The sequence below is a fragment of the Geotrypetes seraphini genome, chromosome 10 (assembly GCF_902459505.1).
Source record: "Geotrypetes seraphini chromosome 10, aGeoSer1.1, whole genome shotgun sequence".
Lineage (NCBI taxonomy): Eukaryota > Metazoa > Chordata > Amphibia > Gymnophiona > Dermophiidae > Geotrypetes > Geotrypetes seraphini.
Window position 1 is genome coordinate 128,019,084 of NC_047093.1, and position 18,392 is coordinate 128,037,475.

The window sequence follows — 18,392 nt, forward strand, 5'->3', positions numbered from 1 at the left end:
CATTTAAACCTACTCTCTGTTTTCTGTCTTTCAACCAGTTCTTAATCCATAATAAGACATTACCTCCTATCCCAGGACTTTCTAATTTCCTCAGAAGTCTTTCATGAGGTACTTTGTGAAACACCTTTTGAAAGAATACCTCTCAAAAAAGATCCTCAAAGCTGGAAACTTCACAAAGACCCTATACCAAGTAGTATACGGATTGTTAGGGAAAAAAACAGAAAGAGACCACTACCAAATGCTCCCTAACCAGTAAAGAATTTAGCGACTTTTTCACTGAGAAAATAAGAAACCTACAGAGAAAGAATGGCCTAAATGGTAACATATCTATAGACGAATAGATTGAACCTGTCACAGAAACCCCAGTGAAGAAACTACTGAGGAGAGTGAAACCAGGCCCACCAATCCCGACACCTGCCCGATTCGAATGATGAGAGAGCTTGGAGTCACAGGGCTCTCCTTCATTACGGACCTAATCAACAACTCCTTACAGTCTGGTCAAGTTCCACTTAAATGGAAACTTTCAGTCATCAAACCCATTCTAAAAAATAAAGTAAAAGACCTTGAAAACCTCAACTATAGACTGGTAACTAACCAGCCATGGATATCCAAACTAGTGGACAAACTAGCATGCCATTAAACATCAGACTTCCAGGAAAACTCATCGAAGCTGGACCTTTCTCAGTCAGGATTCAGAAAACATCTGAGCATGGAGACCGTACTAGTAGCAGTGCAGGACTCCGTCCTTTAAACACCATGCAAACGGAGACGTTTTGCTGCTATTTGTTGCTATTTATATTGTCTCTATTGCAATTTCTTTTTCTTACCCTCTGGATCAACATGCTAATAATCTATGGGTTCTTCATTTTTAATTCATTTCCCTTTCATTCATATTTTTCGTACACATACGCTTGTATTCATATTTTGTGGTGATATTTCCAGTAGCTGGATTAGCATGTGAGTTAAAGATGCATGCTTTTGTTTCCTCTAAGTATGGATGTTGTATCAGATGTAACATAAAAGGGACATATCAAGTTTGTGGGTACTTTTCTCCTTAGGCAATAATCAAATAAAATGAGCTTTTGGGCTTTTGTCCTTATTTTAGGTTATATTGGAGTTGTAAATAGGAGCCAGAAAGACATTGATGGAAAGAAGGATGTTAAAGCAGCTATGCTAGCAGAAAGGAAATTTTTCCTCTCTCATCCAGCGTACAGACACTTGGCAGATTGCATGGGGACATCTCATCTACAGAAAATACTTAATCAGGTACATGAGGGAAAGTTTGTTTCTGGGGGTTTTTTTTTTTAAGAAGCTGTCTTTTTCTGAGATGATGGTCTAGAATGCAAGAAATGTATCAAATGTATATTAGGGCACAGTGTTTTTAAGCCATTCTGGAATACCCCTTAACCAGTCTGGTTTTCATTATCTCTTAATGCATATCCATTAATATCCTGAAAACCAGACTGCTTAAAGGGTATGTTAGTAAAGGCGTGAGAGATTTTCAGGATGTAGTATGTGTGAGAGATTTTCCTGCATTATTGTCACTATGCGAGTATATTGCATACACATCTATTATGAATATCCTTGGAATGAAGCTGGGCAGGTGCAGGGCTGTGGAGTCGGTAGATAAATGTTCCGACTCCGACTCCTCAGTTTTTTGTACTTCAGACTCCGACTCCAGGTACCCGAAATTGACTCCAACTCCGACTCCACAGCACTGGTTCATTTTCAGATCGTTAAAATGGAATGTCAAGTTGAGAGAAATGAGCATTTTCGACACCACCTTCTTTTTGCTTTTAATCAAGGTTCTAAGGCCGCAGAAGCTGCTCGCAACATTTGTGCTGTGTATAGAGTGGGTGCTATAGCTGAAAGAATCGCTCGTGATTGGTATGCCAAGTTCAAAAATGGAGTCGGTAGATAAATGTTCCGACTCCGACTCCTCAGTTTTTTGTACTTCTGACTCCGACTCCAGGTACCCGAAATTTCCTCCGACTCCGACTCCACAGCACTGGTTAATTTTCAGATCGTTAAAATGGAATGTCAAGTTGAGAGAAATGAGCATTTTCGACACCATCTTCTTTTTGCTTTTAATCAAGGTTCTAAGGCCGCAGAAGCTGCTCGCAACATTTGTGCTGTGTATAGAGTGGGTGCTATAGCTGAAAGAATCGCTCGTGATTGGTATGCCAAGTTCAAAAATGGAGTCGGTAGATAAATGTTTCGACTCCGACTCCTCAGTTTTTTGTACTTCTGACTCCGACTCCAGGTACCCGAAATTTCCTCCGACTCTGACTCCTCGACTCCAACTCCACAGCCCTGGGCAGGTGGCCCTCAAGCAGTGAGTTGATATCTGCTGCCTTAGACTTGTGTTCAGCTACAAGAAGGTCTTATAACCATCCATTTGGTTGACAGTACTGAAGAGAAACTTGTGCTCATTAGATGTGTCTGTGGTTTTTTTTTTTAATTAATTATCTGATTTTTAAAATGTGACTCAAACTAAATTTTCAGGGTTTCCTGTCGGAAAGGAGAAGAGAAGGAGGGAAGAGATTTAGCTCGTGCTATTTTCAGTTCTGGTTCAAGGTGAGTTACATTCTGGTACAGTAGGTATTTCCCTGTCCCTAAAGGGCTCGTAGTGTTTGTACCTGAGGCAGTAGAGGGTTAAGTGACTTAGCAGAGATTCCAAGGATCCACAATGAGATTTGAAGTGCTCTTTAGCTCAGCCCACTGATCTAACCATTAAGTGGCTATAACCAGTTGTTTTATGGGGTGACAGCTGCTCATTTTGATAACATAGCTGGCTTTAAACCTCCTCTAGGATATTAAGTTCAGTGAGAACCTTCATTCAGCTTTCTCTTGTCACATAACATTTTTGTGGAACACTTCTTTCTCTTGTCCTTATGAGTTCTCGGATTCAAACACAGATGTGTGGACATATTTTTGGGCAAGACCTCAATCCAATGATTCTTAACCCATCCCTTTGTATACATTTGATCAGTCAGATTTTCAGAATATTCTCAGTAGATATACATGAAATAGACTTTCAGATAGCCAAGAAAATGTGAGGCTAGTGACTAGAGCAGCAGGCAGAGAACCAGGAAAGCAAGAATTCAAATCTCGATAATGCTTCTTCTGACCTTGGGCAAGTTGCTTGGTCCTCCATCGCCTTAGTTACAAAATTAGATTGTAAACCCTTTGGGGACAGGGAAATACCTTCTATACCTTAATGAAACTCAGCTTGAGATATCAATAAAAAAGCAACAGCTCAATCCAAATATCTATTGTAAGGATCCTGAAAACCAGCCTGACCAGAAGTTTTATGAGGATTGGATTAAGAACCACTGCCTTAGTCTCAATATTGCTTTAATTCCTTAAGAATCATGAGAATATTTTTGCCTCTAAGTGGCTAGGTAGTACATATAGTAGAACTCCTGTGAGATGATGGTGACAATGCTTTTATGCATCAGTTTCCCTACTGGGATTTTGCTATATGAGGATAAATCTGCATGGACTTGCTTGGTTCATAATTTTTTTTTTCTTTTTTTAATAATCTTTATTCATTTTAAAATAATTTCAATAAGTGAAGAACAATAAATAAAACATTTACACTATAGACATCACTTAAAATATTACAATATTCTTACAGACCAATAACCCTCCCACCCAAATTATTCTTTATCATTCAAGAATCTATAGACCTATCATAATTCCGTAATTCATTACATATTTTAAACATAAAATTACACATTTATCCACTTAGACATATTTTAAACTTATAAACCACCCTGCCCCCATCCATAATAATATTTGATTATAACCTATATATTCCTCCCACCCTGAATGTGCAATTCTTCTAACAACAAATGTATAATTATGTTAAATCTACAAAAGATGTCAATGGACCCCATATTAGATTTTTAAAATTCCCTAACTGATCAGCTCTCATTTTTTCATATTGATATATTTGACATAAACTTGCCCACCAGAATGTAAAATTGAGACGATCCCAGTTTTTCCAGTTATGTGTAATCAATTGTATAGCTGTACTTGTCATAATTGGTTCATAATTGAATCAAAAGAGCCTTGACTGCATTTAAAAATTCTAAGGACTTTACAATTAATGTTGGGTCCTTGATCATGTATATGTGTACTGATCAATGATAAAGTGGGTCTTTACAACAAATGTAGCTAGATGCTCGCACCAATGGTCTCTAAAGGAAGATAATTAGATATGCCCAAGCACAGTATGTTAGTGCTACAAGGAATGCCACAAGGATGTGTTTGCTTTATTTTTCCAACACAGTACACTGAGGTACATTAAACCAATAACATGTCAAGGAAAAAAGTACAAGAACAAGCAGGCATTATTTTCTTATATATGGTTAACGTCCTCTACGGAACCTGGTTTGGACATTACTGAGTGCGCTGTCAGGTTAAATTTTTTTAAAGTTCCCATACTGCACATTTTTTGGTACCTTCCCACCCAACGTCATCTCGCAGGATCTGTAGTTCTGTTTTCTCCATGGAGCTGAGAAGCTGACTTCAGTGTTTTCTTTTCAGCCCATCAAGCTTTTTAATATTTTGGTACTTTTCTATCATCATTTTTCTTATTTGTTGTCATTATTCTTTAAAAAAATGCTCTTGATGCAATAGGACAAACAGCAAAAAAGGAACAATAATAGTTATTAATACAGTTTCAAAAATGGCGTTTAGAATCCAAAAGTAGAGTAAAATAACAGCATAGGGAAAAACCCTTTTATAAACTTTCATAGAATCAATCATCTTGTTAGAATAAATGATTTTTAAATAACTTCATAGATTCATAAGTAATTCTTAAATCTCCATAATGTGAAAATAAAGTCCAAAGTCCAAAGTTTTGTGAAAAGCTAATATAAGTAAACAGATTTAGTTTCAATGTCTCTGCAGCGGTGACCCAGCGGGGTTCTGACGCGTTTCGCCGTCCTGGCTTCCTCAGAGAACCCGCTAATGCTGTGTGTGACAGACTTGTCAGTTGGGTACCTAATTCAAAAGGGAAAAGAAACTTCCTCGTGTTCTATGACATGAATGCTCATGATGCAATAGGACCATTTCAGGCTCTGATCCACATACTGTAATTGGTGCATCCAGTGCCTGGGTCATGACCATTGGGACATTACCTATATCCTCTGTTCCCATATGCAAAACAGGTCACTTAAAGCCTTCAAACTTCAATTCGAAAAATATTTTGGTACTGTGTTGGCATTGACATCGAGCATGAGTAGGGACTCGGAACCCAACACTAAGTCGGAAGTAACCCTGGCATTAACATCGACCCCCAACTGCATTGACACTGCATCATGAGCATTGAGCTCCTTGCAGCACTGAGACTCTGCTTCAGCATCATCAATGCCTTGAGCATTGAAGGACATTGCACATAAGAAAGCTAAGAAACATAAACATTCTTCCCCTTCTAGGCATGCCACGATGTCATCCCAAGCATCGATTTCATCATCAAATAGTAAGCATTGATGCCCAGGTGACCGTTCTACGTCCATCCAGATGATATCTCTGCAGAGATGTACCTCAACATTGAAGTCTTCAATGCCAGACCAACTGGTACACAAGCAAAAACAAGAGGCAAAAGAGATGTCTACACCGGCCAACAGCCACATTTATTTCAAAACAGCACAGATAGCTAAATCAATCAGTCAGTCTATAACAGTGTCCAGGGTCTTTAAATAGACCGTTTGGAATCCCAAGAAATGAAATCCTAGGGAAGTCCCAACCAGGATCCAGGTTTCAGTATAAGAGTTTGCCTTCTTCAGAGGACAACTTCTACCTGCTCAGGTTTCTTTTTACGGGCTGTAATCACATGTGCAGTGTGGGCAGTTCACGAACTTTCTTAAGTTCTTAAAAGTGACTGCACTTTTAAAGCTGTCGGGCAATTTCTTGAAACTTGTTTCTCAAAGCCATATATGTACAAGGGATGCTCTAGCCAACAAACTCAGCAGATATCTTCGACCACGTGAGTGGACTCTCAGCTCCAGAGTTCTTCGTCAACTCTTCTCCCTATGAGGGACTCCTCAGATAGACCTGTTATTGTCTCCCCACAACCACAAGTTACCACAATTCTGATCCAGACAGTACTCTCATCATCTGGAAGTGGATGCATTTCTTCTGGAGAAAACAAAGATACTTACTCTTAACAGGTGTTCTCCAAGGATAAAAAGCATATATTCTCACAATCTGCCTACTTCCCCTAGTTGGCTTCTTAGCTTTATTATTGAACTGCAGGTCCTACGAGTTGATGTTGGGTATGGTACGGACACTGTCTTAAAAAATTTAGAGAAAGAATGCATTTGATAGTGTGTTCCGTGAATGACGTCAGCCACATATGAGAATATACCTGTTGTCCTCAGAACACCTGCTAGAGGTTAGTAAGTTTGCTTTCTAGTGGAAGGAATGCAATTTGTGCTCACATCTTCTTGTTGTTGTAACACCAAGATAAAGCAATAGGTTTCGTCCAGCTTGCTGAAACAGTACCTTGCAAGCTGAAGTTGGCACCGTTTCTTCAAATTTCCTATCTTTCCTCTTTAAAATTTAATGTTTTACTATTCCTGACCAGATGGAAAACACTTGATGGAAAACACTTTGAACATTTCAAAGCAATTGACTAATGAGCCTAGTTTGTAACACTTTACATAAGAACCTAAGAATAGCCATACTGGGTCAGTCCAGTGGTCCATCTAGTCCAGTATCCCGTTTTCCACAGTGGCTAATCCAGGTCATAAGTACCTTGGAAAAACCCAAATGGTAGTAACATTTTATGCTACCGATCCCAGGGCAAGCATTGACTTCCCCCATGTCTGTCTCAATAGCAGACTAAGGACGTTTTCTCCAGGAACCCATGTATGTTAACTGCTGTTACCACATCCTCTAGCAACACGTTCCATAGTTTAACTATTCTCTGAGTGAAAAAAATTTCCTCCTATTGGTTTTAAAAGTACTGTAATTTCAAGTGTTTCCTAGTCTTTGTAATTTTTGATGGGGTAAAAAAATTGATTCACTTGTACCTGTTCTATGCCAGAGTTTCTCAACTTCTTCAAGCCAAATACCCCCTAAGTCTAACAAATATTAACCGAGTACCCCGCCCAAGCTCTGCCCCAGACCCTACCCCTATAATAATAGTACTGATTGTAATGCAATTTCTTTCATCCATTTTTCATATATACACAATATAATCTTATTAATACATAATTGTAACCACAAATTTAAAAAACACAAAGCATACTCTACGCAGAGAATGTTATTTATATTCTTTTTTTTTCAAAGAGATCAAGGCAGATGACTTTATGCCATGTCACCTCAGTAACAACTATAGAAAAGCAGACAATATATAGTGCAAAATATAGACAGCAGATATAAATTCTCAAAAATGACACATTTCAATCACTAAATTGAAAATAAAATCATTTTTCCTACCTTTGTTGTCTGTCTGATGATTTCATGAGTCTCTGGTTGCACTTCCTTTTGACTGTGCATCCAATATTTATTTATTTCTGCCTCCTGCACGCTTCCTCTTCTCTGGACCTCATTCCCTTCCCCAACCAACATCTCTCTCTGTCCCTCCATGAGTCCAACTTTACTTCCTCTTCCTCCACCCCCATTAGCAACATGTCTCCCTTTCTCTCTCGCTGTCCTTCTCTCATTCCCTTACTTGCTGCAAAGGGAATAGGGAAAGAGAGAGAGATCCGGGGTGCATCTCTCCCACTCCCTGTACTGCCATATCCAACATTTCTCCCTCCTTTCCACCAGTCCAACACTTCATTCTCTCTGCCTCCTGCACGTTTCCTCTCCTCCAGTCCTCATTCCCTCCCCAACCATCTCCCTCCATTCCAATTTTTTACTCTCAGCCCTCTTCCCCTTCTCCTTCCCCTGAGTGTGAAATTTCTCCTTCCCTCCCCATCTCTCTCTCCGAGTCCCAACACTTTCTGCCTCCCACATGCTTTCTCTCTTTCTCCTCGCCCCTTCACTCAAGTGTGGCATCCCTACTTCCCACCCCGTCCATGTCTCCCCAACCCCACTCACATCATGTTCTCTTTCCATGCCCATTTCTCCCTCTCTCATCGCTCACTCATCCTGCAACAATTTTCCTTCCTTCCCTTCCTCCAGCCCCACTCACAACTAATATGCTCTCTCCCCATGCACCATCTCACTCTCCCCTTCAGCTTCCAAATGAGGTAATAGGACAGAGTACAATACTGGGTTTCAAAATGGGACTGGATGACTTCCTGGAAGCGAAGGGGATTACAGGGTATAGATAGAAGGTTACTCTACAGGACATAAGTGAAAAGCGTATGACAGTTTTAGGGTATGAGCACTATCAGGTCCTGGACCTGAGGGGCCGACACGTGAGCGGACTGCCGGGCACGATGGACCTCCGGTCTGACCCGACAGGGGCAATTCTTATATTCTTATGTTCTTACCCTCTAGCATGCAGCACCTTTCTTTCCCTCCCCTTCTCCTTCAAGTCCAGCAGCATCTTTCTTTTCCCCATCCCTTCTGCCATGTCCAGCAGCACCTCTTCTCCCTTCCCATCCCCCTTGTCCAGCAGCACCACTTTCCCCGGCCCTTCCCCATGTCCTCTCCCTAGCGGCAGCTCACTGCATGCTTTTAACTTCCCCACACAGCTGCTGCTAGTGTTTAAACCACGGTTCCATCAGGCAGCCTCGGGTCCTTTGCTAGGTCGGCCCGCCTCCGACAAAAGAGGAAGTTGCATCATCGGAGGCAGTCCGGCCTAGCAAAGGTCTCGAGGCTGCCTGATGGAATTGTGGCTAAAACTAACACTAGTGGTAGCTGTGTGGGGAAGTTAAAAGCATGCAGTGAGCTGCCGCTTGGGAGAGGAGAGGTACTGCTGGGCCAGCAATTCCATCAGGCAGCCTCGGGCCCTTTGCTAGGCTGACCCACCTCTGATGATGCAAATTCCTTTTTCGTCAAAGGTGGGCCGGTCTAGCAAAGGCCCAAGGCTACATGATGGAATCGCTAGCTAAACCAACGTTAGTGTCAGTTGTGTGGGGAAATTAAAAGCACACAGCTGTCGCTGCTGGTTGGGGGGGGGGAAGGAGAGGGAGGTTGGGGAGAGAAGATGAAGAAGGTAGGAAATATGCAACGGCAGAATGAAGTTGGGAGATATAAAGTGCCGGCTCCGCATATCCCCTGTTGAGAACCTCTATTCTATACCACTCAGATTTTATGCTTTTGTCTCTCAGTATTATAATAGATCATAAAAGGGATATTTGACTAGTTGCTTAACACATGTGGCCATTAGGATTTGCCTCCTAGCACATCCCAAGGCATTTAATTATGACTAGATAATTCAGATTCTATCATAATAGGCTGTTACCTAATAGGATTCATATAAAGGATGTGCTGGCCTTGCCATAGATTCAAGATAGAGGGCAAAATGCATCCATGTTCCTGTAAATTGTGGATTGATTTTATTTATTTTAAATGAAGCAATTGACCAATCATATTCGAGATACCCTGCCAAACTTCAGGAGTAAGCTACAGGCTCAGCTGCTGTCCATAGAGCATGAAGTGGAGGAGTACAAGAACTTTAAACCAGAAGATCTATCTCGGACAACCAAAGTGTTACTGCAGTAAGTGCATTATGTCAGCTGTATTGCAATTTAGGCATTTTTCTGTATTTCTGTCATAGGAACTGCAACATTTTGTCATTTATACCACATGTTACCCTCTTACCCCTTCTAACTTAATTTTTCTCTCTCCATAACATTCTAGTTGTTCCCTTGAGTAAATGGGGGTCAACTTTAACTGCCTTTTAACTCTTCATCTCAATAACCAGTTACCTTAAATAAAGCTCTATTTCATAATGTTGTGCCTGAGATGTGACTGGTGAGTTGATGAAAGGACTTGATTTTTTTGAGGGGGAGAGGGGCAGGTGGGAGTGTTTATGTTGTATTTTTTCTTATATAATTGTAAGTTTGAGGGTTTTTGGATCAAAATAAAGTATATAAATAAATACATTATCCCTTTCTTTCTTTTGTGCTTAAGCTCAGTTCAGTTGAACTATTTTGGGTTTTTTTTTTTGTTAGACACTAGCACCATGGACTTTTATTTGCAACTATCTTGTAATCTCTACTCTTTCACTAGTCCAACCACGGCAGAGGTAGCTCTTCGCAGGGTTTCAGAGATCTTGATTTTCCTTAGTCTAGCCCAGGGGTAGGGAACTCCGGTCCTCGAGAGCTGTATTCCAGTCAGGATTTCAGGATTTCCCCAATGAATATGCATTGAAAGCAGTGCATGCAAATAGATCTCATGCATATTCATTGGGGAAATCCTGAAAACCCGACTGGAATACGGCTCTCGAGGACCAGAGTTCCCTACCCCTGGTAGCCAGTTGAATTCCCTATTGAGCAATAACTGAAGATGCTTATGCAGCATTTTCAATTAGCTCAGGGATCATATCCAGGTTTTTGCTCAATTGAGCCACTGAGTTGGTTTGTGGTTTATACCCTGAACATGTCAAATACACATGTTTCTTTTTTTTTGTTTGTTTTATGTTTTTTTTTAACACAGTTCATTAAACAGAACCTAAACGTGTTCTCTTATAACAGGGCTTATCCCAGGCAGCATATTTTCACATGTGGGTGACGTCATCCATAGAGCCCCGGTACGGACAGCTTTAAAAGTGCATCACGAAGTATTGAATCATTTACCTCTTTGTGGGAATCTCCAATTTTTGCCAGGACAAGATAATGCTACCTTTCGGAGATGGGGCGGTTTGGGTGTGTCTTTATCTCATGTTATAGGGGACGATAGGTCTTTAATAAATCCTGGGCAGATTTTCAACAACAGCAGGGGTTGAGGCTAGAGAAGGTTTTGCATACTTATAGTTAAACCATTATGTGCACTTTTTAAATGTCGACGGCTTATGGGTCGGCTTGGGTGGTAAGCTTAAGTTTTTTAAAAATAAATTTGTGGAGGAGGGCCTCTCCATTACTCTGCTTCATAAAGCCTTTTTCATTCTCATGGTAAATCTTGGGAGGTCTTATGTGCCCGATGGATGCCGGATCTTGGTATCTCGGCCCGGGATTTGGACGTGGGTTGTCTTATAAGTCGTATTCCCTCTTTTTCAATTTTGGCTGATTTATGTGAATGCTAATTTCGCGTATTACATAGAGCTTGTTTTACCTGTGCACAACTTTTTAAGTCGGGACTGTCTGAATCTCCCCAATGTGAACACTGCCACCAAGGGGTTAAGTCCATTTTCCATGCTTTTTGGAGACTGGTGGTACGATATTTAGAAGGTTTATTGGGATGCTCCATTCCCTTTATACCTGTGGGATTTCTGCTGGACAAATTTGAAGCCTTCCGGTTGCCTGCTGGTTCTCATAGACTCTTTATTAGGAAAGCTGGTGTTTTAACCAAGAAAGTAATCTTAGGGGTGTGGATTTCCGAATTGCCCCCATCATTTTGGGTGTGGCATAATCGGGTACATGCTCTCTTGCTTCTGGAAAGGGGTCGGGTACAGGGCTCCTTCTGACAAAAAATTTTTTCTTCAAATTCTTTGCCTCATAAGGCTTGAAGTTTTATTTTGAACACCCTGTAGATTAGTGGAACTCAGTGATGGCTAGATCTGAGATGTCACAGGCACCAGCATCTTTACTTCTTACTTCTCAACTGCCATATCCTCAAGGTTTGTTTTTTGTTGTTGGTTTTTTTTTTGCTTTGTTTTGTTGTTCTTTGTCTGTATTTGCTTTGTTGGTCCTCTTTGGTATCTTGTTTTTGCTGTTTAGTTGTTATTAATCACAACTAGTTTCATTATAAATCTAGCTCATAAGAACCCAGGGCCTTTGAACACTACATATTCTTTACCTGGTGGTTTTGTGTCAGGAGTTGGGTCCTAGGTCTGCGTTGCGGTCCTCTTTGTCTTTGCTTCAACAGCTGTGGAATTTTTTTGCCTTGATCATTAGGTAGAGCCATGATTTGTTTCCTGTATGTTGCTTCTACATATTCTATTAGTTTTTTTTTGAGTGTACTGTTTTACAGGATCGTACATAGCACTGTTAATCTGTCAAAGGCTTGTATACTGGGGGGGGGGAAGTAGAGCTAGTTGAATTATGAACTGGCTGACATATATTGGGCCATATCATCTTCAATTTTACTGTATTTTTCTGCCATTTTTATTACATTATTTACTGTTCTGTGGGTGGGGGGAGGGAGTTCATGTGGGATAATGAAAAATGGATGACAAGAGATGTATTATTGTATTCCGTTTATTGTTGTATTTTTGTGCTGTCATCAATTTAAAAAACGGTTTAAAGTTAAAAGTGCATCGCAACTTTAAGAACTTAAGAAAGTTCGCAAACTGCCTGCACCGCACATGTAAGAGTGCCTTCCCACCCGACACAGGCTGCGGCTCCTCAGTTCTTAGTTTTCTGTGGAGCTAAGAAGTCATGTCTCTGAACGTTGTTCAGTTTTTTTGCCATTTGCCTTCCAGCTCAAGCGTTTTTTCCTTTATTCTTACACTTATTTCTAAGTTTACTTCTTTTTAAAAGAAAAAGAGGAACATTTTTTCCTCTTTTTTCCTTGGGGGCTTCGGCTGCCGAGACCTTCATTTTTCATCAGCCACTGAAGTTGATTTGACTCAGTCTTTTTGACCATTCCAGGCCACTAACGCGCTAAAAAAAAAGGTGCTACAGGTGCCCAAGGCCAATCTCTCTTCCCAACAGTTGGTGCTTCTAGTCCCTTAGTCTAGAACACTGGGTGGAACTTGTGCCTGGTTTTCTATACTGCAGAAACGTTCAATAATCACCTGGAAACTTCAACAGAAAAGATTGTTCAGGACCGGCATGGGCATTGATCATACCTCACAACCTTCGTCATCGAGGACATTGACACTGGCATCGGGAGACATTGTTCCTTCTGGTAAGCCAGCACAGAAGCTGCCAGCTTCCCAACCGGCATTGCAGGTCACTTTTGCATTGAGTCTCTTGATGCCGACCAAGCAGTGCTCGATGCACTGTTCTGAAGGGATTTGGGTAATGCATGTAAACTGCTTACCCTTGAATCAACTCCCTCGGTACCGGCCCAACCTAAGTACATGGCTACCAGTTCCTATAGTACCACAGCTGGATCTTCGGAGTGACATCGACGTTCCATGTCTAGATATCGATCCTCTTACCACCGGTCCAGCTCTTCATCGACAGTCCAATGAGCATCGTTCCTCCTCGCATTCTTCGAGGAGAAAACATCGCTTTCTCATGTTCTTTGAAGAGATAAACAGCTTCACATCATACCTCTTCCTAGTCATCGGACTAGTACCAGACTCCAAGTAAGCATCAATCTTCTTGATGCATTTCTTCACCAAGGCCTTCATATCCCTCTGACTTAAATTCTGATTCAACTGAAGACTTCTCTGAGTCTAAAACAGAGTCTTCCGACACTCCTTTGGAAAAGTCTCCATACAAGTATCTATTAGGCAGTTGGGGAAAGAACTACCACTTGAGCTAGAAGCTGATTCTGCCTACAGTGCTGAATACTTGGAGGATTTAGATTATGATCAGCCTCCTAAAGAACTTTTCAAATAGACTCTTCATAAGAACTAGGAAACGCCCCTTACCATTACAGAGGCTCCCAAAAACTTTGACTCTATATATAAAAACCAGTCACTAGTGTAGAGTTGACTTTGAAAAAAATCAACTCCATTGAGAGTCTATGACTCAGTGCCACCAGCGCATGAAAGGTGCACTTTGGGCACATTTGATTGTCTCTTGTACCAAAACTCCATGTTGGCGAACAGAGTACCAAATAACAATTTCTATATCTCCTGCTATGTGAAGCATCTTGTTTGGAAATTGCCTTCTTTTGATGGATACCTTCCTTCTCAACATCTATAGGAATTTCATCATATCTCGCAATCCTTTCCCCTACCTAGAATGTATCGGGATGGATCTGCTTATCTATGGCCTAGCTAACTAACTATAATCTAACTAGAGTCTGTAAAGTTGGATTCCTCCACATGGTATTCAGCAAGCAACTTGACATGCATTAAACGAGTTGTGACTGCTTCAGGATTCCACCATAGGGCATAGAGCCTTTAAGACGGCTGTTTCCTGTTGTTTCTATACAATTATAACAAGAAATGGCGGGATTTAACAGGGGTATAGAGCCTGTAAGTTAGATTCCCGCCGTCTTAGAACCTTCCACTGTTTTATCCTTGAAGCAGGATCAACCAGGTTGTTGGGTTTTTTTTTCAGCATGTCTTCCACTGTTTCATTAATGTTTATACAGTACCTTCTAGAAGACATCATTTACTTTGTCTTTTTCCCTACACCTGTTCCTTAATGAACATTCGCCACACCACTTTTACTCCATCTTGTCAGTAACGTGACAGAGTGAATTCACGGGCGGACAAGGCCGAAGCAGCCTGTTTAGAGTGCTGCCGGCCCGACGCTGCTTAGGGAGTATGGCTTGCTTGTGGTCGGCGGGATTCAGATGGGGGAGGAAGGGAAGGATGGGGATTCGGCTGCGCGGCAGAGTCAGGTGCTCGGGGGGGGGGGTGCTCACTCAAGGTTCTGTTGCACAAGGGAGGGAGGGAAGGGCAACTGCCAGCGAATCCCGGGACTACGGCTTATATTAAGACCTACCCCGAAAATCCTGCTAGGGCTTATTTGGTACTGAGCATGGACTATCTCTTGAATGTTTAATGTTCAGCGCTGTGTACGTCTAGTAGCATTGTGGAAATGATTAATAGTAGAATTAGGGGTTTAAACACTTTTGCAGATATTTGTATTTGTAGTGTGATTCTGCCAGAAGGTCTTGTTCTGTTTGCCAAATCCTGTTTGTCTTTATTCATGGCCTCTCTCATATCAGAAACAGCAGAGCTGCAGATCTCAAAATGGGTACTATTTTTATACAGAATATCTGTGGCTTGTTGTCTGATCTGAGAACTGGTGTGTACATAATTTGCAGAGAAAATCTAGTTCGAGCCCAAGGAACCCAGATAAGGGAATACTGTATTTCCTTTTGTCATGGTAGTTTATATCTTTTATGAATAAACATACTTTATAAATTATCATAATAGTTGTTATATTGTGTGCAACTAACAAATTAAGGGGAGGGAAAGGAATTCATAATTGAATAATAATTGATAAAATTATTAAAATTTTATATGATGTCTAAAATTATAGTAAGGATTATATAAGATATGTTATATGTACAATATGTTATGGAGATATCAAGGTTATACTTAAAGTAACTATGAATCTTTATGACACACTTGTTATATGAAGAAAAAATCAATAAAAAATGTTAAAACAATAAACATACTTCCAAATACCCTCAAATAACCCTAACCTTTGTACTCACTTTGATATTTTTTTCACTAAAATAACTGCTTTGTTAAGAAAATTTAAGCAGTGTTTTTATTTCCAGGGTGAATGTCAGCCAGCTGATGAGCAGTGATTGCTTTTTCATACTGTGAGAAGTGTGAAAAGAGAATTTTTATAATATTGTGTTTATACTAATAGTTTTTCTAACACTTTTTGTATATTCTGGTGTTAATTATTGCATGTTGCAAATACATCCAGAAACAGTAGGGGGGGGGGAGAGAGGAGAAAGAATTGTCGAATTGCTTAAGAAGCAGAAAGGAGGGGAGATGAGACATTCTTTGCAGCTATCTGGAAACACATAGTTTCAGCACTACAGAATGCAGGCTTTTGTTAGAATAACTAATTGAAGGACATAAACATGTGACTAAAAGACTGGGCATGTGAAGGAAGGAATGTGCAAATCTGTCCTCTCCTGGTTTGCCTCCTAGCTTTCCCAACACACCTTTGGTGTATGTGTTGGGGGGTTCTCTTCTGCTGCTACCCCACTAACGATTGGCATACCCCAGATTTTTGTCTTAGGACCTCATCTCTTCTCTCTCTACCTCTTCCCTTGGTGCCCTGATCTCCTCCCATGGTTTCCAGTATCACCTACAGTATATGCTGATGATTCCTAGATCTACCTCTCTACTCCTGAAATTTCACCTAAAGTCCAATAAGAAGTCTCTGCTTGTTTGGTTGACATTGCTGCCTAGATGTCCTGCCATCATCTGAAACTATATATGTCCAAGACTGAGTTGCTCCTCTTTTCTCCTAAACCCTCTTCTCCTCCTCTTCCTTTCTTCATCTCAGTAAATAATACTGTCATTGTTCCAGTCTCCTCTGCTCGCAACCTTGGAGTGGTCTTCGATTCTAACCTCTCATTTTCTACACACATTCAACAAGCTGCTAAGACCTGTCATTTCTATCTCTTCAATATCGCCAAAATTCACTCATTCCTCTCTGAGCACAGTACCCCAGACCCTTGTCCATTGTTTCGTAACCTCACGTTTTGATTACTGCAATCTACTTCTAACTGATATCCCACAGTGTCATGTCTTCCCCTTGAAATCTGTGCAAAACTCTGCTGCACGACTCACCTTCTACCAACCTCTCTATGCTCATGTCACCTCTCTCCTTAAGTCACTTCACTGGCTCCCTATCTGCCACCACATACAGTTCAAGATCTTATGGCTGATCTACAAGTGTGTTCATTCTGCAGCTCCTCAACATCTCTCCCGTCTTCTCTCTCCTTATAAACCTCCCAGAGAACTCCGTTCCTTAGATAAGCTGCTTTTAGCTTTACCCTTCTCCAGTGCCAATTCTAGACTTCATTCCTTTCATCTAGCTGCTCCCTATGCCTGGAATAAATTAACCGAGTTTGCCTGTCAAGCCCCTTCCCTTGTTTAAAAGCAGACTGAAAACCCATCTTTTTGATATAGTCTTCAATCCTTAACCCTACTCCTCTGCCCTCCAACCCAGCCTGCTGATTAACCGTTCCCCTTAACTGTATACATAACATCCTGTTTGTCTGTCTTGGCTGTTTAGATTGTAAACTCTTTTGAGCAAGGACTGTTTTCTTCTTCTTTGTGACTCTGTCCAACGCTACGTGCATCTGGTAGAACTATTGAAATAATTTAATAGTAGTAGTAGTAGTAGTAGAAACAGAGGCAGGGAAAACGGAAGTACAGAAAGTGACAGTTGATAGGTTGTTTAAAAATGTGAGCTATCTCTACCCTGACCAATGGGCAAGTAGACAGGAGGGACTAGAGATGTGAGAATTAACTACACGGCATCCTCCCTCCCCTAATTCCACTATCGTGGAACTCCTCGAGTCCTGATACCACCAGGTCCACCCAAAAACTTAAACTATCCTTTCCCTTGCTAAAAGGTATCCTCTATGTGGGAAAATTGGGGAAATCTCTCCTCTTCAGAATCACAGGACTTTGGAATAACCTTACTGCCCCACTATGGAATCTGGGCTTCTTCCAACCATTCCGAAAGCACCTGAAAACTAGGCTATTCACAAAAATGTAATACTCTCTTCCCCCCTAAACTCAACCTCCAACCCCATTATGCTGTTCTTTCCTATATTAAGCTCTTGTAAACCGTGCCAAGCTCTATAATTATGGAGAGGATGCGGTATATAAACTTAAAGTTTAGTTTAGTTTAACTATATAATGCATAACCACAAGCAGCTTTGTGTGCCTACTCTATATAAAGCACCCTTTCTTGCATGAAAGAAAAATAAAATTGGATTCTGCTTCATCGTGTGTCTCTCCTAAGGGTTCCAGTGGGAATCCGTTATTTCTCACAGTACTAAGTAATCAATTGTCACAATCTCTGTGTCGCAATATGGCAGTCACTGAAATGTCACTTTCTCTGTAGAGCCATCTCAATTTGTACCTAGCCAGGCACTGTCTGTACTTGCCATTTTTATCATCAGTAGATGTCACTGTAGACCTTAAAAATAAGAGAAGTGATGAATGATTTGAACAGTATAGGAGAAACAGGAGGTAAAATGGAATTGCAGAGTGCCTGTACTGTGTTTCTCTTGCATTAAAGGATGATTCAGCAGTTTTCTGTGGACTTTGAGAAAAGGATTGAAGGATCAGGGGATCAAGTGGACACTCTGGAACTTTCAGGTGGAGCCAAAATCAATCGTATCTTTCATGAGCGATTCCCCTTTGAGCTTGTGAAGGTGAGTATCTTAAGTACGTTCCTAAGAGATTTAAACCCTTAATAGGATGGTCATAACTTGCAAATGCAGCATCCTGCATAGTGTTAAACTAGAATTGGCAATATATGGGTCAATTCTATAAACTGGTGCCTAGAGGTTCATACCACTTAGGCATGTCAAGAATGCCATTTATTAACATGCCTTAGGCACTATCTTATAGAACAAGGCCTAGTGCAAGTGCCATAGGGACTACCTTCAAGGGGTATATGTGTGGACAGAGCATGGGTAGGCCATGGGTGTCTCCCAGTCACTTGGAACACCACTAGAAAATATATATGCAAAAGTCC

At 40.9% G+C, this 18,392-nt stretch overlaps 1 protein-coding gene across 7 annotated transcripts in view; it reads left to right on the forward strand.

The window, feature by feature from the left end:
* The window catches only part of DNM3 (dynamin 3), a 241,736-nt gene that overhangs the window by 36,064 nt on the left and 187,280 nt on the right, over window positions 1-18,392 (forward strand). For 4 of the 7 annotated variants that reach the window (XM_033961017.1, XM_033961018.1, XM_033961019.1 and 1 more), the window contains exons 6-8: window positions 1,106-1,266; window positions 9,490-9,632; window positions 17,931-18,066. In XM_033961017.1, the coding sequence (XP_033816908.1) occupies window positions 1,106-1,266; window positions 9,490-9,632; window positions 17,931-18,066 (440 nt within the window). Of the gene's footprint in view, window positions 1-1,105; window positions 1,267-2,505; window positions 2,578-9,489; window positions 9,633-17,930; window positions 18,067-18,392 lie in introns of all 7 variants that reach the window. The other 3 variants (XM_033961013.1, XM_033961014.1, XM_033961015.1) reach the window with 1 other exon arrangement.